This window comes from Cynoglossus semilaevis, chromosome 16, assembly GCF_000523025.1.
Source record: "Cynoglossus semilaevis isolate Cse_v1.0 chromosome 16, Cse_v1.0, whole genome shotgun sequence".
In the NCBI taxonomy this organism is placed as follows: domain Eukaryota; kingdom Metazoa; phylum Chordata; class Actinopteri; order Pleuronectiformes; family Cynoglossidae; genus Cynoglossus; species Cynoglossus semilaevis.
Genome location: NC_024322.1, coordinates 13992185 through 14018241, shown reverse-complemented (window position 1 = coordinate 14018241; position 26057 = coordinate 13992185). Strand labels below are relative to the sequence as shown.

The 26057-nt window shown below is 40.4% G+C and overlaps 2 protein-coding genes across 4 annotated transcripts; one reads left to right on the top strand and one right to left on the bottom strand.

Annotated features, from left to right (window-relative positions):
- The first annotated feature begins 1132 nt into the window (after nt 1–1132).
- On the top strand, nt 1133–12613 carry pou1f1 (POU class 1 homeobox 1). 2 transcript variants are annotated; one of them, XM_025064025.1, is made up of 7 exons: nt 1133–1833; nt 2864–2868; nt 4830–4903; nt 9750–10013; nt 10437–10601; nt 11368–11428; nt 11557–12613. In XM_025064025.1, the coding sequence occupies exons 1-7, from the start codon at nt 1702–1704 to the stop codon at nt 11795–11797; spliced, it is 942 nt and encodes a 313-aa protein (XP_024919793.1). In that variant the 5' UTR covers nt 1133–1701; the 3' UTR covers nt 11798–12613. The 2 variants fall into 2 exon arrangements, with proteins under 2 accessions (XP_024919793.1, XP_008327057.1); XM_008328835.3 differs by lacking the exon at nt 1133–1833 and adding an exon at nt 5418–5516 and having other exon boundaries at nt 2001–2951; nt 4742–4903.
- A 2193-nt stretch (nt 12614–14806) lies between these two features.
- On the bottom strand, nt 14807–24419 carry chmp2ba (charged multivesicular body protein 2Ba). Of its 2 annotated transcripts, none has more exons than XM_008328833.3 (7): nt 24158–24419; nt 21021–21112; nt 18701–18895; nt 17389–17491; nt 17061–17167; nt 15549–16532; nt 14807–15491 (listed from the first exon to the last, which is right to left on the bottom strand). In XM_008328833.3, the coding sequence occupies exons 1-6, from the start codon at nt 24189–24191 to the stop codon at nt 16419–16421; spliced, it is 645 nt and encodes a 214-aa protein (XP_008327055.1). In that variant the 5' UTR covers nt 24192–24419; the 3' UTR covers nt 14807–15491; nt 15549–16418. The 2 variants fall into 2 exon arrangements, with proteins under 2 accessions (XP_008327055.1, XP_024919599.1); XM_025063831.1 differs by having other exon boundaries at nt 14807–15488.
- Nucleotides 24420–26057: the final 1638 nt, after the last annotated feature.

Sequence of the window (26057 nt, the reverse complement as noted above, 5' to 3'; positions counted from 1 at the left end):
TTTTTTTTTTTTTTTTGCTTGTGCAAGTCACGTCGTGTCTGCCACCCACAAGCTATTTTTCACCTGCTGCCCACCTACATATACTCACAATACTCCCAGCACAGGCCGGGATAAACATAAACACAAACAGACACAACAGGGTGTACATGTGGCCACGCTTCTTGGATTAACCATGATCCCTCCTGAAGAGACCTGTTGTCTCTACCCGGGGCACTCTGCGTTGGACACAATGTGGCCAGCGTTCCTGAACAATGGTACTGTTTTTCTTCCACTCACTCTGAGAAACTGTGACAGCAGCTTTTGGCTGCGGGCTCAAAGCAGCGCCTCTTACCTGCAGGTCAAACTCAGTCATTCTGCACAAAAAATAAAAAAAAACAAGCCAATTTAGACCCAGCTTTTCCTGCGGGGAATTTCAGCTCCGTGTCTTCAGAATTGAGTTCACCGAGCAGTGCTCCGGGGTAAACATGCAGGCTGAGACGGAACTTATGAAAATCTCACAGTATTTCACCATATTTTAAGCATATTATTTGGAGCAAGGATTTCTAAATACAGGGCTTTTCAGAATAAACATGTTCACGGCGATACAGTGGAGCTTCAAGATACGAGCGACTCCGAAATACTTCTATAAATAGAGTTCTCCAAATTACGTATAAGCAACTTCTGCAAGATTTTCCTCGAGATACGAGGAAACATTGAGTTACGATAGGCGAAGAAATTGCATCGTAGAGATGCGATAGTTGTTATATTATTCACATATAAATATTAACCCTTTATTAACCTTTTAGGACGTGAAATATGGCAAAAAAAATTAACGATACTTTCACAAATCGAGTTTACCCATATGTACAGGTTATTTCTTGAAATATCCTGTATGTACGTGTTACAAAATTTTGAATTTTTTGTATAACGCAAAAACCTGCGATAGAGCAAAAAATCCGCAATACAAGAATACATTTAAAATATTAAAAACCCGCGACGCGACGCACTGAGGGCGCGACAGCCGAACTGCGACACAGCCGGGGACGACTGTACTTTTAATTTAACTCCTTTTCCTCGGCCGTCTGTAAAACAAAGCCAGACAATTAGTCTGATGTGATTGAAGTGTTCGTTTCTTTTTTCCTCCACAATACCAACCTGTAATCAGGCAGAGGGACGGAGAGATAACAAGAAAAAAGGAAGAGATCGGGTTTCTCAGCTGGCTCTCTACCCTAATCCTGGATTTGGAAGTGGGCCGGGAAGAACGCAGGTAGGACAAACACAGGTAATAACAACACTGACATTAGGGTTGGAAGGTGGGGGGCGAGCAGCCTGATAGGACGTGCTGAGAGGGGTGGTTAGGACCAGACGGGTAGGATATAAATACCAGCAGTAGACGACAGCGGTCGGCGAAAACCCTGGGTTTGAGGGATTTTGATGACAAGCGTATCAAACACAGACCCGTGTGAATCCCGTATCATATCTCAAACTTTAGCTCAACACTGAGAATCTTAGCCGAGAGAGTCGACCTGTTTCAAACTGAAAAAAAAACTGAAAGAAACCAAGGCTAAAGTTCTAGCTAACAAGTGATATTTAACAGTTTTCTTCCGGACGAGAAAGAACTTCAGAGTAATGACGGGAAACTAGAGGAAATAGGAACACGAAGGTAAGCAGAGACGAGACGTCACATCTTTTCGCACCGCTGAGATCGGGCCCGGGGAAGAAATGGCCTGTCAGGCGTTCAACACCGACTCCTTCGCTCCACTGGCCGGAGAGAACACGTTACCCATCCTCATGCACCACAGCGCGGCCTCTGACTGTCCACCTCCCGGCGTCTCACACGCCCACAATTGCATCGTAGAGATGCGATAGTTGTTATATTATTCACATATAAATATTAACCCTTTATTAACCTTTTAGGACGTGAAATATGGCAAAAAAAATTAACGATACTTTCACAAATCGAGTTTACCCATATGTACAGGTTATTTCTTGAAATATCCTGTATGTACGTGTTACAAAATTTTGAATTTTTTGTATAACGCAAAAACCTGCGATAGAGCAAAAAATCCGCAATACAAGAATACATTTAAAATATTAAAAACCCGCGACGCGACGCACTGAGGGCGCGACAGCCGAACTGCGACACAGCCAGGGACGACTGTACTTTTAATTTAACTCCTTTTCCTCGGCCGTCTGTAAAACAAAGCCAGACAATTAGTCTGATGTGATTGAAGTGTTCGTTTCTTTTTTCCTCCACAATACCAACCTGTAATCAGGCAGAGGGACGGAGAGATAACAAGAAAAAAGGAAGAGATCGGGTTTCTCAGCTGGCTCTCTACCCTAATCCTGGATTTGGAAGTGGGCCGGGAAGAACGCAGGTAGGACAAACACAGGTAATAACAACACTGACATTAGGGTTGGAAGGTGGGGGGCGAGCAGCCTGATAGGACGTGCTGAGAGGGGTGGTTAGGACCAGACGGGTAGGATATAAATACCAGCAGTAGACGACAGCGGTCGGCGAAAACCCTCGGTTTGAGGGATTTTGATGACAAGCGTATCAAACACAGACCAGTGTGAATCCCGTATCATATCTCAAACTTTAGCTCAACACTGAGAATCTTAGCCGAGAGAGTCGACCTGTTTCAAACTGAAAAAAAACCTGAAAGAAACCAAGGCTAAAGTTCTAGCTAACAAGTGATATTTAACAGTTTTCTTCCGGACGAGAAAGAACTTCAGAGTAATGACGGGAAACTAGAGGAAATAGGAACACGAAGGTAAGCAGAGACGAGACGTCACATCTTTTCGCACCGCTGAGATCGGGCCCGGGGAAGAAATGGCCTGTCAGGCGTTCAACACCGACTCCTTCGCTCCACTGGCCGGAGAGAACACGTTACCCATCCTCATGCACCACAGCGCGGCCTCTGACTGTCCACCTCCCGGCGTCTCACACGCCCACAGCATGGTATCTGCAGGTAAGCCAGCGTGACTGCATCCCGACACGACCGTCGAATTCTTTCTGTTTCCACCTTTAATGACAGCGTTACAGGAGCGGCCCGTCCGAGTCACGTGACTGGAGTCACAGGACGACGAGCTCCACTTATAGATGCACAAGTGACCCGATTGCGCTTTGCGAGCGCCGAGTGTTGCCTCCTCGGGTTGTGCTCTCTGGCTGCAAAGAGGTCGGAGTGAATTGAAAAAATGTATTTATTCAAATCTGATCCACATTATGTAAATGTATGTAATCAGCTGGGTCGGCCCAGCTGTCTGTACTCAGCGCATAATCGCTTTGAGGTTATGTTATCATTATGTTACAATCCCTGAGGTCTTCTTCTCCATAGAGCTCCTGTGGGGGAGGAGGGGACCAGAGGGGGGGGGGCACTTCCTCTGTATATCTGTGTATAAAGGCCTGCTGATTGTTGTTGTTCAGAGGAGACCAGGGTTTGGCCGAGTTGAACTTTAATCATAGACTCGTTTAAAGATCATCAGAGGTTTGATCATATGTAGGTTGAACTGATTCACTGCTCAGATAATGATTCACTCGTTAATGAAGGAGCAGACAATTGTTATTATACAGAATATTAAGTTGACAGATAGGAACATTTTTTAATCAATAATTAAATGTATAATTAAATTCTCACTATTTTTTGCACGAATCATTTTGAAGCACCGCGTTTTTAACCGTATCCTTCACCGCGCACTCACCAAGGACGGGAACCTCAGTCAAATCTTGACCCGTGTGGACGAAACCGCGCCGGCTGAGAATACGTAATCTCACCAACAGCAGTGAGAATACATTAGTGCTGGGAGTGAACACCAAGCTGCATTAAAAGATGAATAAATGAATAATTTTGTAATTAGCCGAGGACATGGACGGAACGACGTTCAACTGTATTCAGATTCACTTAAGGCCAGAAAAGAGCATTAGCCGCTCACCGCCGAGCGCGGTCTTCAGAGGGAAGTGCTTCCTTCACTGGTGCATCTGTTAAAAACCAAACTCTTCAGACTTTGACACAGCGTCTGAATGCTTGATTTTCCTCCTGGATTTATTACAAACAAAGAAAAATCCACTGACAGGAGATTTTTTTTGTTTTGTTTTGTTTTGTTTTCCCGGACCACTACCAAAATCTCCCCAAAAAAAAAAAAAACTCCCCCTAAAACAACAATTAGCTTATTTTTAATTAAGCAGCTCGGAGCCAAACGGTATCTCTCTGACAGGCCTTGATCAGAAATATAATTCAAAATTAAAGAATCTTTTCTTCATCGTCCAGTTTAGACAATTAATGTTTGGTTCATACATTATGGTGATAAAAGTTGCTTTTTTTATGGTATTCTTTACAATTTTAAGGTTTACAAATATATATTTATATATATATATATATACATATATGTATATATGTATTTATTTTTATTTATTTTTAGATGTATATGTACATATATACATATATTTATATATACATGTATGTATGTATATGTTTTTTAGATGTATATATACATATATACATCAAAAAAATATGTACATATAGTCAGACAGGGCCAAAGGGATACATATATGTATGTATATATGTATTTTACTCTCTCTCTCTCTCTCTCTCTATTAATAATCATTTATATATATTTTTTAAATTGTACGATCTACTAAAAACTCCAGGACCTCACCGCCGTACCTCTGAACCCCCCTGGGGTTCACAGACCACCTATTTAGGACCTCTGTCCTCTTGTTTAGCTCTTTGATCACGTTGTATTTTTCTCTTGTGCTCACCAGTCTCGTCTGGACTGTCCCTGGGTCAGACGTCCAAACGCTCCCACATGCATCTGTCCCCGACCTCCCTCGGCAACGCTCTGGGGAACAGCCCCCCCGGCCTTCATTACCCAGTCACCCCCTGTCACTACAGCAACCAGCAGGCCACCTACGGTATGATGGCAGGTGAGAAGCCCAGGTATTTGTTCATCTGTGACCAGAGGCAGAAGCTGGGGGAAACCGAGGGATTTCATTGGTCAAAATTTGCATTATTTACTTTTGCACGAGCAATTAATCACCACACTAAAAAAAAAATAACCTGTATTGGAACCAATCCGAGTGATCAGCTACTGATGGGAATTGAACCATCAACCCCCTTTGTGTAAGGCACAAGCACAAACCACTTTTGCATTGTGGGGATTTAAAATGCAACTTATTTGCATGAAAACAAAAAGTGCATTGTGCAGCATAGAATAATGTACTATAACATGAACTGTGTATCTATCACAGTATTTGTCCTGCATGTGATTAAATTACCTCGCCAAAGGGGGCTAGCAATGGAAATTAGCCTTTAGCTCGAATCGATCACATTCACATGCATGTGTTCGTTTGTGTGTACTGTCTCACTGACGAATATGAAGCTGATAATAAAACATTTCCCCCCCCCCCCCCCCCCCCCCCTCCGTCTCCCCCGCTGCAGCTCAGGAGATGCTCTCTGCCAGCATCTCTCAGACATGTATCCTGCAGACCTGCGGTGTTCCTCACCCAAACATGGTGAGCGCTGCTAACTCCCTCCAAGGTAATAAATGCACACATACATTAGCATTCCGCATCGCTAACTGAAACAAAAAACACACGTTGGAGTCCACTTCAAACTTGATTTTCCTGAACCGACGCCTGGATCATTCATTCATTCCACTCTTTAACAAAACAGTCCAGAACCACCGACAGGTGTAAATACATAATTACTGCCACTAGGAATGTTGACACCAGGGAATTTTTTTTCTCGCCTGTTTTTACATAAACAGGTGCGAGTGTGTGGTTTGGTGTAATGTATCACACATTCACCTCCTAATTTAATGGAAGGCGGCTTCGATGATTTGATTTTATCTTCTCGCAATATTTCACTCTGACGCTCACATGAGGAGTCGGTTCATTGTATGCTAGATTTATTGCTTTTATTAAGCAGTTATTGCAGCAGCCGGTCGGCTGCGGTGGGTGTAAGAAAAAAAAAATGCAAAAAGGGCAGATGTTTTTTTCCAAGGATTTAAGTTTTGTTTTTTTATCGTCCAAACGAGTAAAAAACTGCGATTAATGTGTACTAGTCCTGATGACCACTCCGAGCACTTGACACTGTGCAGTACTATGGTTTGGCCATCTAGGCATTTTAGAGACTTACATCTTATTGTGTTTGAAAGTTTGACCCATATACAAGGGTATTCTATGGATGTAGGAAAATAAATTGGTATTGTAGTTTAGTCCAAAAACTAGCGGTAGCTTTAGTGATACATATTCTAAACCAGTTTCCCTAACTTTTCTGGGGACCCATATTTTAAAAATCACAAACCTTTGCGACCCAAGTCAATAGACATTATTCGTAAACTCCTGGGCAACATGATGCGAGACTTCCCAAAAAAAACCTCTTGCGACCCACCTGAGGGTCGAGACCCAGTGTTTGGGAAACAATGATCCATTGCAGCTGGGGTGGACCATATGTCCTATCAAGTGTGGAATCAAACCCACAACCCCACCATGCAACGTCTGAATTTTGATTATTTCGAATAAATAAACTCGACCAGACTGTAGCTTAAACACAAAAACCAATAACAAAAATATATAAAATGTAAAAAAGACACTTGGACAAAGCGACGGTAACATATCAAAGGTCTGAAATTTTGGTGACAGTCATAGTTGTTTTTGTTTTTTTGTGCCATGTGGGATCAAAGGTGTCTCTCCTCAGTGTCAGGCCATCGCGCTGTAATTTTGTTGTGACTCAGACGCAGCCTTAAAAAACGTGGATGAAAAGAAAATCCGTCTGTCAGACAGAATATCCCTCCGAAGCCGTTCTGTGCACAGGTGAATAACAGGAATTAAGGACGACAGGCGAACAATAAGCTCCGAGAGGTCGGAGAGAGAGAGAGAGGGAGGGGGTGGGGGGGGGGTATTTTCTGATGCACTGCTTGGTGAAAGAAACCCAAATGTGACCTGAAGTGCAGCCCTGGTGGCACAGGACAATTAGCATTAGCAGAGGAGGTAAGATTGTGTCTTTTAATAGACTGACGGTGAAGAAGTTGGATTTGATCCACTCCAGCACTGAGCTGCTGCAGTGGACCCTCCTCCACTTTAATGAACCCAGGCTCTGTGCTCATCATGGGCTGGATAAAAAAAATATGACCAAAAAATGTGAGATCAACTGTCGCTGCAGCCTCCGTCTGCAAAAAGCATTAAAAACGACGGCCGAAATCGATACAAAAAAAGATTTTTTTAAAAAGTATAAATGACAACAAAGTTCAGATTTAAGTTTCTGGCATCAAACACACTCCGTTCTGTGAAGGCTGGGGTCAGATTTGAAATTCGCCACTTTCATTTTTTAGAGCCGATTCTATCAGTGGAGGCGACGACAAATGAAATGGGAAAAGTGTCACTTGGTGAAACCACAGTGAATATCAATTATTCCTTCCAGATAAATGGAGATTTTAGCCGCTTTTATCACATCAGTCTGTTTTCAGCCCAAGGAATCAGCAGTGGAGTGGAAAATCAGAGTGAAAATGAACCCGGTCTGTTTATTCCATCTGTGCTTAAGCTGCTGACACGTCTGTCAGAGGCACAAACACACGGTGGCACAGGAACGTATCCTATAGAAATACCTGGAAATTTGACCCTAATCGTACATCAACAGTAATATTAATGAATAACATCATTTGGACAAGTTTGGCGAGCTGGATCAAAATAGGGGCCGTATCTGGCCCCCGGGCCATAGTTTGCCCATGCCTGAGCCAGCACATATGAAGCTAAATGTGCACACACTGGTAGGCCTCTTGTCCTAAGCCTTAAACTATTTCAAATTCTGTATACGTATAACTATATATATACCACTAGAGGGAGCCGACTGTCTGTACCAGTCGTGGTACACGTACGTTTTGAATACCAGTCACCTAAGTGGAAAAAAAAAATCAATAACTAAGAGTCGTGAAGTTCTAAAACACTCCAGAGGAGGGAGTGAGTGACACGTTTGAAACAGTGACCTGTGACAAAAGGTCGGTCAAATAAGTTAATACACCAGCAGCTACTGGCTACAATACACACCACCATATTTGTCCCTACATTTTTCTTATACCTGGACCCTGACCTCTGTGACGCACAGATCAGTTACTTTGTCTTGTAGATGAAGCATTGACTCAACCCAACATAAAAGCATCTTTAAAAAAAAAAATTTAAAAAAAATCCACATCGGAAGCCAAACTGCTGCACAGAAGGAAATTGAAAGAGGCCATGATTGCCTTTCCGTATTTCTACTGCAGTATTCCTCCAGAGAGAACCAGAGGGAGGCAGAGCTAACACTTTGTTGTCAGAAAACATTTAGCTCCTGTGTGTTAGCGTTACAGATAAAGGGAAGCCGAGGGAGGATGGGAAAACGTCATGTGGCTCTGCTGCGCCTGCTGCTGCTGCTGCTGCTGCTGCTGCTGCTGCTGCGGCTGCTGCTGCGGCTGCAGCACGAGGTGAGCAGTTGAGAGCTGGCTGTCTGCTGTTATTGGCCGGGCGGAGATAAATCAGCGTTTTTGAGCAAAGTCAATGATGGAACCTTTGTTTTATTGCCCACTGATTTCCCTCAGGATATTTACCCAACCGTCAGGATATTGAAACCCTGCATATAAACCATCTCATATGACAAAACGACGTCCAACTGCATGCAATCTACGAGCTAGGAAATGGTCATTAAATCTCTCAACAAGTAGCCCTAACTAACAGAAGGGGGCGCTGCAGATATATTTTTTTTAAATCACGCTGTCGCTACCCCTTAACTTCCTGATTGTTAGGTTTGCACTGTAACCCCACAAACACAAAAGGGGGGTGTTGCATTGTTTTTGTTTTTGTTTATTTATTTTGACATCTCGGCTGCAGAGGTGTCAGTGGCAGCTCTGCTCTCTGGGTTGATGAACTTGATGAAGTGGTTAATTCGGATGTTTAGGTGAAGTGATGGTGTACTGTGATGACTCACCGGGGACCATTGTCTTCCCCATCACAATGATCTCACCCACCATCTGGTATTCTGGCACTAATCAGTCATCATTACTCACAAAATGAGCAGAATAATCATTAACATCAACTTCACCGCATTTTAGTAGCAGCAGCTACCTGTAGAAACAGCCAAGAGCTCCCCCTCTCTCTGGGTATACAGAGGTACAGCTGATGTATACAACAAACGTACCAGATCACATACACACAGCACGGTAGAATATAGCATTTCTGTTGAATAAAGAGTTTCAAAACCCCCTGTTGCATAGCAACAGTGAAGACAAGGACAAGGATTTTTGTGTTCGACGTCTCATCTCAGCATTCCTTACACCATTCAAATCAACTCTTGTGTCACAAAATACCGTGACCCCACAGACAAAGCAAAATGTTAGATTTTTTTTTTCATGGCGGGGAACGCACCGTGAATCCTTGCACCTGTGACCTTTCACTAATTCAAATAATATATTCAACCTTTGGGGTATGACGCAGACTTTTGTTTGAATGGTTTAAAAAAAATGTTTTTCTTAAAATCTCATATTAAAAAGCGGTTCAATTCCTCATATGAAAGACGGCACGCTCTCTCTGTTCTAGCTGAGACGTAGACAAACACAAAGGCACTCTTTGTTCCCTCTGGTTTGGAGAATCTCACAGTTACATGTTGAAACTTTCTTTGTTCTTATAATAAGGCTCTGGCTGGACATGAGGGAATTCGTGGCCAACCCGAGGGTCTCGATTGCGTCTCTGACCGGGTCATTTCCCTCTAATTTTCTTCCGTTCTACCCCTTCTCTCCTCCAGGTTCCCTCACTCCCTGCTTGTACAAGTTTCCCGATCACAGTCTGAGTAACGGTCCCTGTGCATTAAGCCATGGATTCTCTTCACTGCCTCCGGCGATCCTGTCGACCGACGACACCCCCGGGGGGCCCTCTGTTGGAGAGTTGAAAACCGACACCCTAAGGAAGGGCATACGGGACGTCGAAGACGTGCCCGCCATGGATTCCCAGCAGATACAAGAGCTGGAGATGTTTGCCAACGATTTTAAAATACGCAGGATAAAGCTAGGTACGGTTTGCTTAGCTAGTTAGTCACGGTAACGTGCGATGTAACCAAAAAAGCCTCTTATTTACCTACTGTTTGTATCGTGCCCCACGAATAGTCAAGGAATGTAGTCATGAACTGCAAAACAGTAATGTGCCCCACGAATAGTCAAGGAATGTAGGCATGTCCTGCAAAACAGTGACAAGAGATGTTTTGAACTGCAAGGTGTGAAATTTAGAAAAAAGTGTGGGGCCCAAATTGGAGCTTTGAGGAACTCCGAATGTTAAAATAGTGAGAAATAAAATTGATTATCAACCGATTATATTCAAATCATAAGGGACCAAAATGACAGCTTGTCCTAAGATTACAGATACATCCGTTACTACGTGGGCACCAACCTGCCAACGGTTTATTGACAAGCCTTTCTGTTGTCATTTCGACCTGCAGGCTACACGCAGACTAACGTGGGCGAGGCCCTTGCAGCCGTGCACGGCTCAGAGTTCAGCCAGACCACCATCTGCCGCTTCGAGAATTTGCAGCTGAGCTTCAAGAACGCCTGCAAACTCAAGGCCATTCTGGCAAAATGGCTGAACGAAGCGGAGCTGGCTGGTGGTGAGTGTCTTCACTTCACTCCTCTAAAAGTCTTCAGATGTTTCACTTTTATCATAATGAGCAGGGTGTGTTCTTTTAATCACCGGTTTGGACCATTGTTTGAGCAACATTTAGCACCAACTTTATCAAAAACAGTTGCCTCAAGAACTCCATTTACACTATGACGATAACGTCCTGGAAAAATGATGCCGTTTGTTCAGGTGGTATTTGAAGCCTGAGGTGCTTCACTGAAACAAAGACACGTTAATTTACATCACTTAAAATCTGCCTTTTCTCTCTTTTCTAGAATTAAGTTTAAACTTCAGCAGGTGACGTCTGCATGTTCAAAATGCAATTAGTTGCTCCACTGTGATTGGCCGCTTGGGAATTTGCGTTCTGAGATATTGAATCTTCTAAATGAAGAGTGTGTCTATCAATAGCAGAGGTCACAAATGTGCCTTATTACCTCAAGAAAATAATAATAAACTCTTCCTAAGCTGTTAGGTGATTTTTTTTAAATGTCAGTCAATTAAACACTAAAACCCAGGACAAATAATCCTTAATTATGTTTTACACCAAAATGAAAAGGACTAATAATCCTTAATTATGTTTTATACCAAAATGAAATGAAATCCTTTGTTTCTACAGGTAAATTATGGTTAATGTTGTGTTGTTAAAATCAGTGAGTGAGTCGCTCCATGTTGTTTTTTTGTCCCTACTACACAACAAAATAACACATTTCTCCCTCCCCTCCCTTTCCCCCCCCCCCCCCCCCCCCCCCCTGCAGCCCTGTACAACGACAAAGTTGGAGTTAATGAGAGGAAGAGAAAAAGGAGAACCACCATCAGGTGAGGGCCAAACTTCCACAAAGACCTTCTCTGCTACAAATCCATGTCACGGTGAAACAAGTGCTGTTTGGTAATGAGGCAGAAACTAATGTGTGTGTGTGTGTGTGTGCTCTGGTTTAACACTACAGCCTGGGAGCAAAGGAGGCTCTGGAGCACAGCTTTGTGGAGAAAAGTAAACCGTCATCTCAAGAAATAGCCAGGATAGCCAAAGGCCTCCACCTGGAGAAGGAAGTGGTCCGAGTCTGGTTCTGCAACAGACGCCAACGGGAGAAACGGGTTAAAACCAGCCTGAACCTCAGCTCCAGTCTGACCAAGATCAGTCCTCACTACATAACACAGATGGGTAAAGTGCAACGACCGATGACGTAGCTTCAGGATCCGGGAGAAAACGAATGTTTGTGTCCGCTAACATTCGATTCCTTCATCACGGACAAAGTATTTACTTCTACAACAATGCATTCAGAGCAGAAAATGCAACAGGTGTCGTCACAAAATTACAGCAAAAGAGAAATGTGTGCTCAGAAATTTTGGTTACAGAGGTTGCAGTTACTTCAAAGTGCCTGACGGGGGTGCTATTAGCACAGTTTAAGACCCCTCGTCACCTCTAGTACGATGCATTTAGAGCAGACAATGAAGTATGTGAAGTGAGAAAATTACAGCAATAGAAAAAAAGAATGTTGACACACACCTGCCAGAAGGGGGTGCCAATAACACAGTTTGAGTGCCTTAGTCTGTGAATTGAGTTACAAATGTGATCGTGTTTATCACTGATCTAAACTAAGAGATTAAACAAAGTGCAGCATTTTGGATGAATGAAGTACAAATATGAGTACTTCACAATTACATTCTTGCGTCAAATAATTTTGAAAATACTTCTATGTAAAGGTACGCGGCTAACCTGCGCCTTAAAACACATTTTCTACTGATTATTTATTATTTATTCTTTCAAAAATCCAAAATACTAAAATATTTAAATAACATATTGAAAAGTGAGCCTGAGACAATTAACGAAACAGAGGCTAAAAATTTGTGCGTACAAATACACCAGTCAAATACACTATTAACAGCTGTTACAGGTATATTTATTGTTTGGTATTTTAATGGTTGAAATTGTTTTTTTAAAGTGTTTTCATGAAGGACATTAGTGAGGCCGTTCTTTTAGTTTTTAGGAAAAGAAAAAATAATATATAAAAAATGAAGTGTTTGAGATTTGTCCCATACATGGTACAGTTGTTGGAACTGTTTTTGTATTTTTGTGTTTAGAGGTGAATGTCCCTGTACCTGTCATAAACACGTGACGTTTTATCAAACGCACCGCAGCATAAAGTAATATATATAAAAGTTACACATTGTCCTATTTTCTCTGAGAGTTAATATATCACCGCAGTCGACTTATGGTCTTCATTATTTATGCTCTGATGTGGAGACGACGTAGAACTTTTTGACTTTGTGACATTTTTTTGTCGGCCCGCTGTCACAAAGTAAGAAAGACTTCATTTTAATGCCATTGATGCTGTCGCCTTGTCAGACGAGTGTCAGAACAGAGGAGCGTCAGCCTGTAATGACTGTGACCTGGTTGGAGTGACTGATGTGAAGTTCACCGTGAAGTGAGGAAACAAGATGAAAATAAGTTCAGAACAAGACTGGGCTTTGATTTTTCTTTTTCTTTCTTTTTTTTTTTTTTAAAGGCTGTCACACAATTAAAAATATGAATCTGCTTAATCACAGTGGTCGCTGTGGATGACAAATCACGTGTAGTCATGATTAATCGTGATCATTATGCATCACGATTAATCATGATCGTTAACAATCATAAATAATGATTAATCATTCAACACGATGAATCGAGATACGTCAGCATGGCAACATATTGTCTTGCCATTTCATCGTTAAAGACAAACGCACACACTGGTTGTTAAGGTGGTATTTTGAGCCTGAGGTGCTTCAGTGAAAACTCCTTCCCGCAGTGTGTGCAAATAACATATTTACCATGTTTTAGAACAATCGCAAGTGGATGGACGGTGGAATTATCTGCAAAAGGATGTAACGCTTTGAAAAAGTAACTGATTTCACAAAGAGTTACGCCCTTACTTATGACTGCCCAACTTCTTTTTTTTTTCTCAAACACACATTTTAGATTAACTGGTCTGCACAAACCTCGGCCTGACGATATGCGTCATATGAGCATCAGTGCCTTTAATCATCCTTCCTGTCAACGCACCAAACACAAAGAAAAATGTCTCTTTCGAATCACTGACAGTGAAATAAAACATTCACGACTCAAATAGGAAAATGTCAGTGGAATCAATTCAGTCCAACTTCTATTTGCCAAACAATAAACACTGCTCTGTGAGGGACTTCGTGTGTCATCATTCATTTGTAATGATGCCTTTGTGCTACACCGTAAATACAAACGCAAATACAAATACAGCAGACAATTCATGTTTGTCGCAAAAGAAGAAGAAGAAGAAGGAGGAGGAGGAGGAGGAGGAGGAGGAGGAGACACCTTTATTCATAAACAAGCCGCTCACGCTGTGATTCATGCAGAGCTGTCTCACAGCAGTGCTGTCAGAGGAGATGAATGTCTCATCTCTGAGGCTGCACACAGGAAAGTTGCAGTTCAGTGTAAGACGATGAGGATGGAGAAGCTCTGAGATCAACAACAATAATCGGACAATAATCACTGCCATTGTACAGGTTTTGATTCTAATTATTGTTTCAGCACAAACAAGACTGTATTCTTCTTACTCGCTGTCATAGCACCCCCTAGCGGCAGCGGAAAGTGTTTGTTTTTTTTTGGCCAGCAAAAGTAAACATCTTCAAATTATTGTCCGAACAATATTGTTGTAATTCTCAGAACAATGGTTCAGAGACAACAGGATCACATTAGTCCATCACACATACTGTAGGTAGAGAACATAAAAAAAACATTCACACTCACATTCATACCTATGGCCAATAAGAGTGAATTATTAATGTATATATCTTGTTGCCTAGTATTTTTATTTTTAATATTCTTCTTATTGGTTTGCTAGTTGAAAAAAATCAAGAAGAAGAAAAAAAATGCAAGAATGACATTTGAAGACATGTTGAGGTAAAACCACCTGGATTGTCTGATTATGAGGAATTTGAAGTATAAACTACTTGTACTGCGACCACATGAACCCAGTCGGATGAACTTGCTACTTGTACTGCGACCACATGAACCCAGTCGGATGAACATGAACCCACTCCAACAACAACCACAACTCTCCCAAACTGTTCAAATTATGGTTTTACATGGTCATAAATGTAAAACTCTGTGTGTACACCCTGAATGAGACAAATAAAACCTTGAATGTAAATGAAATAAAATAAGCTGGAGAAGTAGTGCACCCACAATAATACCTGAAGAAACTTTATTCCTTATAAAAGCCATAAACCCTTTACAGAGTCATTAAACAATGACAAAGAAGGAAAGAAAAGAAAGAGTATTCATGTCATTTTTTCAGTTTTGAAAACCGATTTGTTTTTTTATGAAATTGCACCAACAAAAAAAAAAAAAAAACATACTTCTGCCCATTTCATAAACTTGGGAAAGGCTGAGAACGTACTGTATACAGGGTTGAAAACCTTTTTATTGTTTATATTTTGGCAATGAGCTGAAGGAAGAGGCGTCTGTTAATGGAGCCGACGATAACAAATCTCTGAGAGAAGATCTCCAGGATCACAGTGAGACTTTAGTAAACACGTTTCCTATTTCGTCGCTGTAGTGTGTCTGGGTGCACGTGTACGTGTGTGTGTGTGTTCACGAGGCAGCTCAAAACATAACAATTGAAAGTAACTGCACAGCAGCTGAAAGACAGAAGCGACTGCAGGACCAGTGCCAACCATCCATCCATCCATCCATCCATGCAATCGCAGATTAAAATCCCAAATCCAACGCAGAACTCAAGAGTCAAACAGCAGGCATCAGGACAAGGACACAAACACAGAAAAGTCAGTAGTAAAAAGGTCAGACGTTCGATTCCTATCTCGTCAATATTCAGGTCTTATATTGAGAGTTTATACATATATAAACCTTCTACGCCTATCTCGTCAATATTCAGGTCTTATATCGAGAGTTTATACATATATAAACCTACATTTCTACACAGTCTGTCCAGAATTGCAACTTTAGCGGCGGTGCTAATTTGATGCTCGTCACTTCACCCTCGGATCAGCCGCGTTCACCGGCTCATGCCAGTGAAGGTCGGGCTGCGATCCCAGGGCCTGATTAGTTCTCAGTAACACATTTTCCATGCATATGTATGTCATTACTGTGTGTCGCAGTGCAACTGAAAACTAGCTCATTAATTAAAAGTCATTTACAGGTTTGTTTACTTTGCAAAGTGACAGTTTTCCACCGTGTTATTACACCTTTTACTAGAAAGGATAAAATGTGTGTGTGTGTGTATGTGTGTGTGTTTGTGTCAAATCCGATACAGCAGCACAGCTGGGGTTTTTTTCTATTCTCTTACACGTTAGAGGATAGAAAAAAAATCCTGACAATTTGCAAGAAAGAGAGAGAGAGAGAGAAAGAGAGACTCTGAGTGTTAATTAAGTGATGCTAACAAAGATAGCAGTTTAAAAATTTAAAGTGAAAACACCAAACAGCGTAGCCCTTGTATGTGGGGACGATTGGCCAACAGAAGTGTGTGCTGTTCTGGTTCTTCAAGCATTTATTGTTGATTTTCCACCAAACTGAAATCAAATTTGATTTCAGAATAAATATGATTTTTTTTTTTGCATAAATAAATTTGATGTTTCGTCTCCACTGTCTTGAAAGCAACCGGCTGAAGAATGTGAAAAATCCATGTTTGTGTATGCATGTGTGTGTGTGTGTGTGTACCTTTCTTACACCTGTAGCATTCAAACCCATGACAAAAATCAACATGTCTTGACAGTCTACATCAATCAGTACTACTGTTGCACTGGGTCAGAGAGTGAGCGCCGACACAATGGTGGATAATTAGTCTACTCCCAGAGCTCGGAGCTGTCTCTCAATCTCGTCGTCAGAGATGGTGGAACTCTTGGCCGCTGTGGCGCCGGGGAGACTCTTCCCAGCAGCTGGAGCCCTCCCCATCTGGAGAAAACACAGATGAAAAACATTCAGAAAAGAAAAAAAGAACGTTTTTAGCAGATACATTTAACTCAGTTTTGGTTCAGACATTAATTAATTTCTATGATTGAAAATAAAATAGTAAAATAAAAAAAATAAATAAAAATAAAATTGAAAATTCAGTTTTATTCCCTTTGTCTAACTCTTTAGTTCAACTTCAGAAAAAAAAAAAACACTTTGTGACTGGATATGTATTGGGAGGTAATAACTCATGTAGCCCCCCAGGGGGAGCCACACACGTGCAGATGGTGGAGCTGGAACATAAACAGACCAGAGTGTTCAGAGGCAGAAGAGCTGAGGGGCTAGCCCCACCGTGTGGCAGCTGGAGAACGTTAAAATGACATGTGGCTTCATGTGTATAATGTGCGATAAAAACACGGATTACTGTGTGCTGTGACACCGGCTCCACCGCAGGGCTTTCTGAACTGTTATTTCACTCAAATAAAAGCAGTGTTTTTGGGTGTGTGTGTTAGGACATGGTCTGCTTCTTACCTTTCCTGTGATCTCGATGCCGATCTCGTCCAGCACCTGGTTGACGATGCTCTGGGATTCTTCCTCGTCCTCAGATTCATCAAAGATCTCGTCTAATGTGTCGTTGACTGGAAGGTTTAGAGAGGAAGGAACATACAATTTGATGAGTGGAGTTCAAATGTGTCTTAAATCTTAAACATTTTTACAAAGACATTTCTCAAAGAGTTCTTTTACCCCCTCCTCTGACAGGAGGGGGTAAAAGAACTCTCTTTCAAGTATAATTTTTCTTCCATAAAGACGAATGACACACGTGGCTATAAAAGACCTGTAACGTGTCACGAATGCTTACTCATGTCTTCAGTCATTCCCATTTTCATGTTCTCCTTCTGGAAGTCCTGCATGGTCTTCAGCGTCTTCTGTGGATCCATCTTTTTGTTCACGGCCTGCATCGTCTGTTAATGAGGTCGAACACAGAGTAGAGTTAGTGGGTGCTAACAGTTGTGTTACAGAACATGTGATTAAACACGTTAAGATTTCTGCCGGTCTCACAGCTGTTTCCATTCTTTTGGCTTATGACAGATCAAATTCATCTGTTTATTTTCAGCTGTCGCTTCTCCACAAAAACATATTTACTGTAACATGAGATCTGCATCAAGTCCGGTGGCTCTAAAACCATAAACCAGGTCAGTGCAGACACCCAATAAAAAAACGGACTTGCACTGCACTTTGCCTGTGTCTGATATAAACTGATAAGAATCGGAATCACCTTCATTTAAACACACGGTTTCAGTTTGTTCAAATAAGCATCAATAAGCATTTGTTACTTCTGGAGAAGTGAGGTCCTACAGTTGTCCTTCCTCCAAAATATGAAACGACTGAATTAAATTCACGATTAAATCAAATAATTCCTGACAGACATTATTGGCAGACGGTCGATATTACATGTTAGAAGATGATTATTATGAGTATTTGGCTTTTTCTGGTGGCAAATCCAGTGCAGCAGCACGCAGCCTACAAATTATGCGTCTTCTTCCTTCCTGTGAAAGATCAGCACAAACGTGTCCTACTTTTCACTGCTGAGCCAGACACAATGAACAGGGCTCATCCTCACCAGCCACCGGTTTACCACAGCCGACAGCAACTGCTCCAGATCACCACAACACCAGAAAAAATAGCTCCAGATCACCACAACACCAGAAAAACTATTCACTGCTTAAATTAAAAAAAAATTTAAAAAAATCTGAATGGAAGCCGAAACTTATTTAGCTCACATTTACTCCCCCGTCACACGCCATTAAAGTGGAGCCTAATTATGTTTGACTTCTGTGTGTTTGTCGTGTCTCTGGCTTCCAGTCAATTACTGCTGTTCACACTTCATTAAAAAACATGTTACTGAATTTGGGATTAAAAATACTCAGATTACATCTTCAAACCTTAATTACAACATTAAAATAATTACATGAATAAACATTGCAACAGTAAATGCTCAGGCGTATGAGAATGCCATGTTATAATGTATCCAAATGGACCTAAAACTGCAGCTTATAACAAATATTCAACAATAATTTACATTTAAAGATAGAAAAATTAAAAATTTCTGCCATTAAAATAAAATAAAAAAACAACATGAACAGGTGCATTGAAAACAGGAAGAGTTGTACCTTGGCCGTGGTGGACATGGCACCTGCCATTTTCATCTGGGAGTTCATGACCTTGGTCTGCGTGGACATGGAGGTGACCTTGGAGCTGACGGCGTACGTTCGGTTTTTCTGCTTCCTGAGCTGCACCAGCTGCTTGGCCAGGATTTTACACGCCTCCTTGTTACCGCTCTTTGCCATTTTCTTGATCTCGGCCTCCTGCAGCGGGGAAATGTTGAAGTGTCAGAAATCTGAATTATTCCTTTTGTAATAGTACAGTAGCATGTATGTTAGGTTGACTCTAAAGGAAAGGAGAGAATAACAAAGACATATGTTCTCAATATTTTTTATGGTCAACAAAAAAAAAAACATCAATATTTTTTATGGTCAACAAAAAAACAAACAAACAGCAAGCTTTTCATAGTGCCCCCTGCAGGGGAGTGGGTGCTATATTGTGTGTTAAAAAACAAACAAACAAACAAACAAACAAAAAAAACCTTTCTGCTTATCTTAATCTAACCAAACATTTAGATCGCTGATTTCCCAGAATGAAATCCTAAGTAAAAAGTAATTGTAATTTACACGGTTAATTAAATCAGGTTACTGCGTCCATGCTATACATAGAGTATAGCTTCAAATGTTTCTCTCATCCACAAAACAAGAATCACAACGCCTCCCTGTTGTACATCTAGCACTGGCAATAAAAAAAATATGGTATCAATATGTATGTATGTGTATGTGTGTGTGTGTGTGTGTGTGCTCTTAACTCGCCCACAAAGCCCTCAGGAGGGCACTGTGTTTGCAAATATAGACATGCTAAGAACAGTTGTCCAGATCAAATGCTTTTCTTGAGCAAGCAAGTGGGTTTTTTTTGTTCAGTTATAAAAAAATAAAAAAAAAGTAAAAGAATCCACTGATGCCCACAAGTATGCAGTGTGTGAGCCTCCCCAGAGAAGAGAGAGCAGCTCCAGGCTCCAGTCAGATGGACAAACCTTTCATCACTGCTGCTTCTCTTTTTTTTTTTGTTTTTGTTTTCCTTTGTAAGCACTGAGAGCATCCTCTGCAGGAAACAATACTTAATTATTTATATGTATCAGTGCAAATGCAAAAGATGTTTTGACTCAGGTGCCCTGTGTGTGTGTGTGGGGGGGGGGGGCACAGACACACAAAGAACAGGTGCATTAGTCTCAGTCTGCATTCAGCTCTGAAATTTTAATTAATGGCAAAATGAGAGAAAATTAGAGCGACGGGACCATGCTGGAGAGGGGGAGGGGTTAAAAATTACACACTGACAATATCACTGTTAACTGCACAGTCATCTGAAAATAAAAAGATACATTATGGATGCATTAACGGGGATGACAGCAGTGGGACTGGGGCTGATTTGGAGCTTATGGAGACGTATTTACTCCCCGGTCAGACAGAAAGAGGGGCAGAGTGTGTAGGAAGGGGAGGAGGAGGAGGAGGAGGAGGAGGGTGATGAACTGGGGGAGTACTCTGCAGGAATGAGTCTGCCTCAATAAGGTGTCTCAGAGTTAAGAATTCACTGACCAAACCAAAAATGTGGAAAAAACAGCAAATTCATTTTGTACGTACGAGTGCTAGTTTCACATATTTGGACCTTAAATTAATGTGGGAGATAATGACTGATCCGTGTATTGTATGTATACATAAACAGTTTATAATAGTTACATTATTTGTAGCTAAAAAGTTGGATTCAAAATGTAAAAAAAAAAAAAAAAAACATCAACAAAAGACTTCTCTAATTAGCAAAAAGGAGGAACAAGTCGTGGTTCTCCAGGGGGGTAATTACATCCTTTAATACAGCAGTGGGCAGAGGATACAGCTGCTTTCTTTCATCTTGACACAGAGTGGAAATGCTGCGCGCGTCGGCAAAGAATTCTCTATCATGTAATGTTTATATTATGCACGTGGGAAGGAAAGAGAGAGAGACGGAAAGAGAGAGAGAGAGAGAAAAGAACTGATTTGCCTGAAGCAAATTCACCAATGTAGATGTGAACTGTCTATTCATTTCAGTCCCATTAGCCAATGGGGCTCAACTGCAAATTGTCAGATATGGACAGGGGGCCACTTGCGTTGTAATGGAGGGGTGGGGGGGGTGGGGGTATCGGAGAGAATTGATGCAATATGTAGAAATTTTATGATGTGTTTGTGTGCGTGTCAGAAGCTACCACTAGGGACACATTTTATTCTAAAGACCTGTAAATGGCTAGCAGACAAAGGAAAGCATTGATCCCAAGTGGGTGAAGCAAGAAGTCGGCTGGTAAGTCATTAAAAAAAATTAATATGAAAGTGATGCGTGGATGTGTGTGTTTGTTCCCACCATTTGTTTCTCTTGTCTCTCCAGTGCTGTTCTGTCCCTTGTGATCTGTCTCTGAGTCCCACGCAGCTCCCTGGTCTGGTCCTTGATTATGTCTTTGGAGAAAGAAAGAGAGAGACAATGATTTGGAACACGTCAATTATACTTTCACATTCTGTTTTCTGTTATTTTCAATCCTCTCAATGTCACATCTTGTGCATTTCAACTACTAATTCAAGCTTAAACATTGTCCACATTATCTTCTATTTGTATGTGGTGAAAAACACAATCCGTATCACTGTGCAGCCTGATGGGGACTTTTACAAAATGTAGTTATAATAATTACAAACAGACCGTAGAACTTAAGGGTGGACATATGCAGATGACCAACCATTAGCTTTAAACCCCATTACTGTTCTTTTTGCAATGTGTTCAGTGAGCGGAACCCCATTACTGTTCTTTTTGCAATGTCTTCAGTTTGACCGTGTGCCCACATGCACTACAAAAAAACACCACATGGTGACCAGCAGCAGCACCATGTAACCACAAAGCAGCACCGCCAACTGTGCAACACTGAGTCAACGGTCACGGAACTGCTCACTCCAACATAAGAGCCATCATGTGATAGAAATCATGACGCTGATCTCATGCATGGGGTGAGAGATGAAGTCCTTTTACCTTGTTACACTGTTTACCAAAAAGCATCAAAAACTTTACATTTCAAAGTGGTTTAAAATACAAAAATATTGAGACTTCATATTGAGAAAATTCTTTTGACCCAAGGCTATTGTGGGGCAGTGATAGAATTCTTTCATGTAGTGCAGAAACTCCCAGGTTAGAATCTAACCACTCTTCAATTCTAACGGGAAGAGTTGCATCAGAAAAGATTCAACAAATTAATTTATTTGACCATGGCACGAAAAATGAAGAAAATAGTAGAATTTGTCAATAATGGGTGTTTTTTTGGGAAGGACTATATTTCTACCACTTGTTCACGGCAAACAAGAATTCAAGTCTTTAAATTATACTAAAAAGAAAAATAGAAATAAAATGTTGAATTTGAATGAAAAATCATTGACTTTGTTGACAGATCTTGGGGTTAAAAATACACTATCAGACTGAGAAGGTATCTACAAAATTTGATGGTAAGACAGGTATAATATGTGGTAAAATGTGTGATAATGTGCATCTTATTTGTTTATCTAAACTAAAGTATGTTGGCAAAAATAAAAATAAAATAAATATAACATAATTAGGTATCAAATTTAAGTTTTTGATAGAAAAGACCCCATTTGGGAAAAAAAGAAAGTTTATAAAAAATATTTTTTCAACAGTCCAAACACCTCAGAGCGATTGACCACTTAAAAAATATTTTTTCAACAGTCCAAACAGCTCAGAGCGATTGACCACCACACGTATGAAACGTAACACGTATGAGATGACGTTATCGCCAACGTCTCGAAGTGGGAGGGATGTCGCCCTACAAATAAGTATCATCTCAACCCCCCCACTCTATTTGCCAAATTACAAGAAACCACTTCGACCACCGCACTTGACCAATTTTTTTTTCTAAAGACGAAGATAGAACAGACGTTAAAAAGAAAAAAACCAGAGCGAAGGTGGATTGAAAAAGTGACATGTCATGGATGAGAAACTTGGCAGCGGATCATCGAGGAGAAGAAACACAGTGAGTACAGTATGGAAATGATCGGTATGAGTGAAACTGGTAGGACAATGATGGGAGGGGTGTTGAGAGCAGGCTCTAAGACAACGATTGACTGAGGCAGTAGTTCCTACGACTAATTATCTAAAAAGATAACATTTTTAAACTGAGACTGAGACTATTGAATTTGCAGATTCCAAAAATCAAGTTTCAACATGCTTGATTTTTCCCCCCGCTTCAATTAGCAAAAAAGCCCTGTGCACTGACTGTCATAATTATTTATAAAAGAATAATTGATTAAATTAAATTTGATAAAGGACAGGTCGGGGTGTTTCCATTTTGACCTTGTGCGCCTGATTACATAGCCTGGAGAAACAAATCTGATTTTTTTTCCCCCAACATTAAAATGGCTTTTTAAAAATTTTGACACATGCACATTATCCTGGCTACACAGATTAACACATTGACCTCCCTACTTAATTATGGTTGTATGACATACTTTGTATAACATTACACAAATGCAAAATCATAGCATTACATTAGAGTTTCAACACAAATGGATTGTGGTGTAGTTTAAGTAATCAAACTCAGAAATAAGCAATGTTAGATCAAAACCTGGGGTCTTTTTTTATTTTATGTTTTCCACTAGACACTGCACATGCACAACTGTACATTATCATATTTTTGGCTCATGAGACACTGCACATGCACAACTGTACATTTTACCATATATTTGGCTCATATAATGTAGTAATGTAGTTTAAGTAATCAAACCCAGGAGTAGACATGGCTGAATCACAAGTCAAATATTTTTGTAAGTAATAAAGCCCTCAGAGATCATGTATTTTACCTTTTTTACTCTACATATAAATTACTCGTGTAGTCGAGTCAAATTCATTTCAGACAAACTCAGGAATAGATATTGTTGGACCACACAATTATGGTAATTTGTTTAATTTTTGAGCAAATTAAAAGTGCGAAAATAGAGAATTTATTTTTCACTAGATATTTTATCATGTATTTCAAGCTAACTTTACACAATAATTTTTGAATAAAATAGAATTAACTAATCAAACTCCGGAATAGGCATTATTGGACAACAAAATCGACGTAATTTATTCAATTTGAAGTTTAAAAAAAAGGACCTCTATTTTTTTTGGCTCATGTTTAGTTTAAACTCTACACACTAAAACACACGTATTTAACATTACCCTTATTTTAAAATAACTCCATGTTTTTTACATTCTTAACGTAAACAACCCGCTAACGGCCACCGACCTATACCACATACATATTGTATATAACTCTTATTTTATTCATGTTTTCGGTAAACCGGGGTTCATCTAGTCTGCTACAAAACTGCTGTCGTCATTGGAACTAGTGAGTCAGGGCCAGAACAGGTCGAACAAGTTAAAAAATGGAATGTGAATTTTAAAATGGAACAACAGAGCCGGGCTAAAAACAACTCAGCTAGCTTTTTTATATAGCGTCAACTCACCATCCACTGTCTTCTTCTTGAAAAGGGAAGCCATGGTGCCGCTTTATAATGAGCTAAATTAAAAAACAACCAGTGTTCTTGTTTTATGTGTTTTTCCCTGGTCGCTAACACTGTTTGGCAGTCAGAGCAGGACCGTAGGTCAGTTAAGCAGCGCCTGTTTCCTGGTTCACTTTTCTCTGTTCTCAGTTCCTCCTCCTCAGCTGACTGATTCCATCACGTCACGGCGGAACTCCTATGTTGCCTTCACGTGTACCACGGAATATAGCCAATAAACTCGGACAACGCCGTCTTATGTAGGTTGACGTTAAAACCTAAAAAGAGCGATAAGTGGAAAATATATAAATGTTTATAAATGTATAAAGTTTAAGGAATGATCAAACATGTATTTCATTCAACACTAAAGGATTATTGTAAGTACAAAGATTATATTTACGATTTTAAAAATTACACAGGAAAAATTCAATTTTCAAATTCAAGCTTCCACCCTCAAATTTCAAACACTCATTGAAGGCGACGTTCAATACACAGACGCTATTGATTTTTAAATTGTTTCCGGTAATTACTTATAAAAAAATAATTTAATCATAGAATCGTTAAAAGGATTTTAAAAAAATTGAATCGATTAGCAATTAGATTTTTTTTAAACAACGCGGGTCATTTGAGGCGATTTTTTGAAAATTTGATACAATTTTGTATCTAGTTGGAAATACTTAGTCTCTAATCCAAAGTATGTTTCTTGTTATTTGAATTTAAGTTGTTTTGTTGTTGCATATTTGAGTTTTCGCTCACCTAAAAGTTAGTCTTTTTGAAGGCGGCTTCTCTGCAGGTGCCACCATGTTGGACCACCATTAGCACAAACAGTTGTCAAAGATAGTATCTAAGAAATGGGTGGAGCCAACTTAAAAAAAATAAGGGTAATAGGCGTTATTGAATATTTCCTAATAATCCCATTTGCACAAATGTGACATCCAGGTTTTTTCATTATTAAATCTGACGGTAATATTGTATATTTAATGATGAAAAAACAATAACCAGAAATTCACAAAAAGCTGTAAAAATCCAATTCCTATAAACACTCCAAGCTGATAGTTGACAAACTAAATTTAATTATGTTTTTGCTTGATGGTGAAGTCAAGCAATCATTCTTTATCAAGATCAAGCTATGTCATTATAATTTGTCCAAACACCCTCATGTTGTCAATCTCTTATTTTGTCAGCCGTCCTCGTGGGTGAGGACTTGCAGATGCATCAGTGTGTTTTCTTGTATTTCTATTGTTTTTTTATTACCCGGCACTGAGCCAGTTTCCATGTGGGGCGCCAGGACTCTTGAACCATAACCAACTCAATTTTCTTCATATGTGTGTTCTGGGGGTTGTAGTGGAGAAAGAGTGGGATATTACAAGTTATGGATGAGATAGAGGAGAGAGGGGTGACTTTGAGGAGAAGAGGAGGAGGATGAGTAGCCTTTAGCACTTTTTTTTTATCTTTAAGATACCTTAAGGAGTGTGTGTGTGTGTGTGCGGTGGTGAGAGCGTGGACACATACCCATATGCATCGGCATGACGTCCTGAGGCGTTGTTCTTGTTAAGGTTATTAGGGAAGATGTCTGGCACTAATCAGTGGAGGACTACAGGGNGGGGTGTGCCCACTGGTGATAAATCTCGCCCCAAGCATCCAGAGGGCCTGCAGGTAGAAAGCATGTTATCTCCTCTGTTTTATCAAACTACATCATAACGGCATGCAAATCAGCCATAAAGGATATAGACATCTTCAACATATAACAGCGACTGTGGAGTTGGATCAGTCAAAAGGACAGTATCCAGCTGGAACCGATAAGGATTTCAATAACAAACAGACTTTGTTTCCATTTACTTTGATATATTATATATTATGTCTGTTC

What these genes read in the sequence shown, in the direction of transcription:
- pou1f1 (XM_008328835.3), top strand. Translation starts at nt 2,813, where the DNA reads ATGGCCTGTCAGGCGTTCAACACCGACTCCTTCGCTCCACTGGCCGGA. An exon ending in AATACGCAGGATAAAGCTAG is followed by an intron (nt 10,014 to 10,436) that starts GTACGGTTTGCT and finishes TTCGACCTGCAG; the next exon opens with GCTACACGCAGACTAACGTG. An exon ending in CGAAGCGGAGCTGGCTGGTG is followed by an intron (nt 10,602 to 11,367) that starts GTGAGTGTCTTC and finishes CCCCCCCTGCAG; the next exon opens with CCCTGTACAACGACAAAGTT.
- chmp2ba (XM_008328833.3), bottom strand. Translation starts at nt 24,191, where the DNA reads ATGGCTTCCCTTTTCAAGAAGAAGACAGTGGATG. An exon ending in AGAGACAAGAGAAACAAATG is followed by an intron (nt 18,896 to 21,020) that starts GTGGGAACAAAC and finishes TCCCCGCTGCAG; the next exon opens with GAGGCCGAGATCAAGAAAAT. An exon ending in CCATGTCCACCACGGCCAAG is followed by an intron (nt 17,492 to 18,700) that starts GTACAACTCTTC and finishes CCTCATTAACAG; the next exon opens with ACGATGCAGGCCGTGAACAA.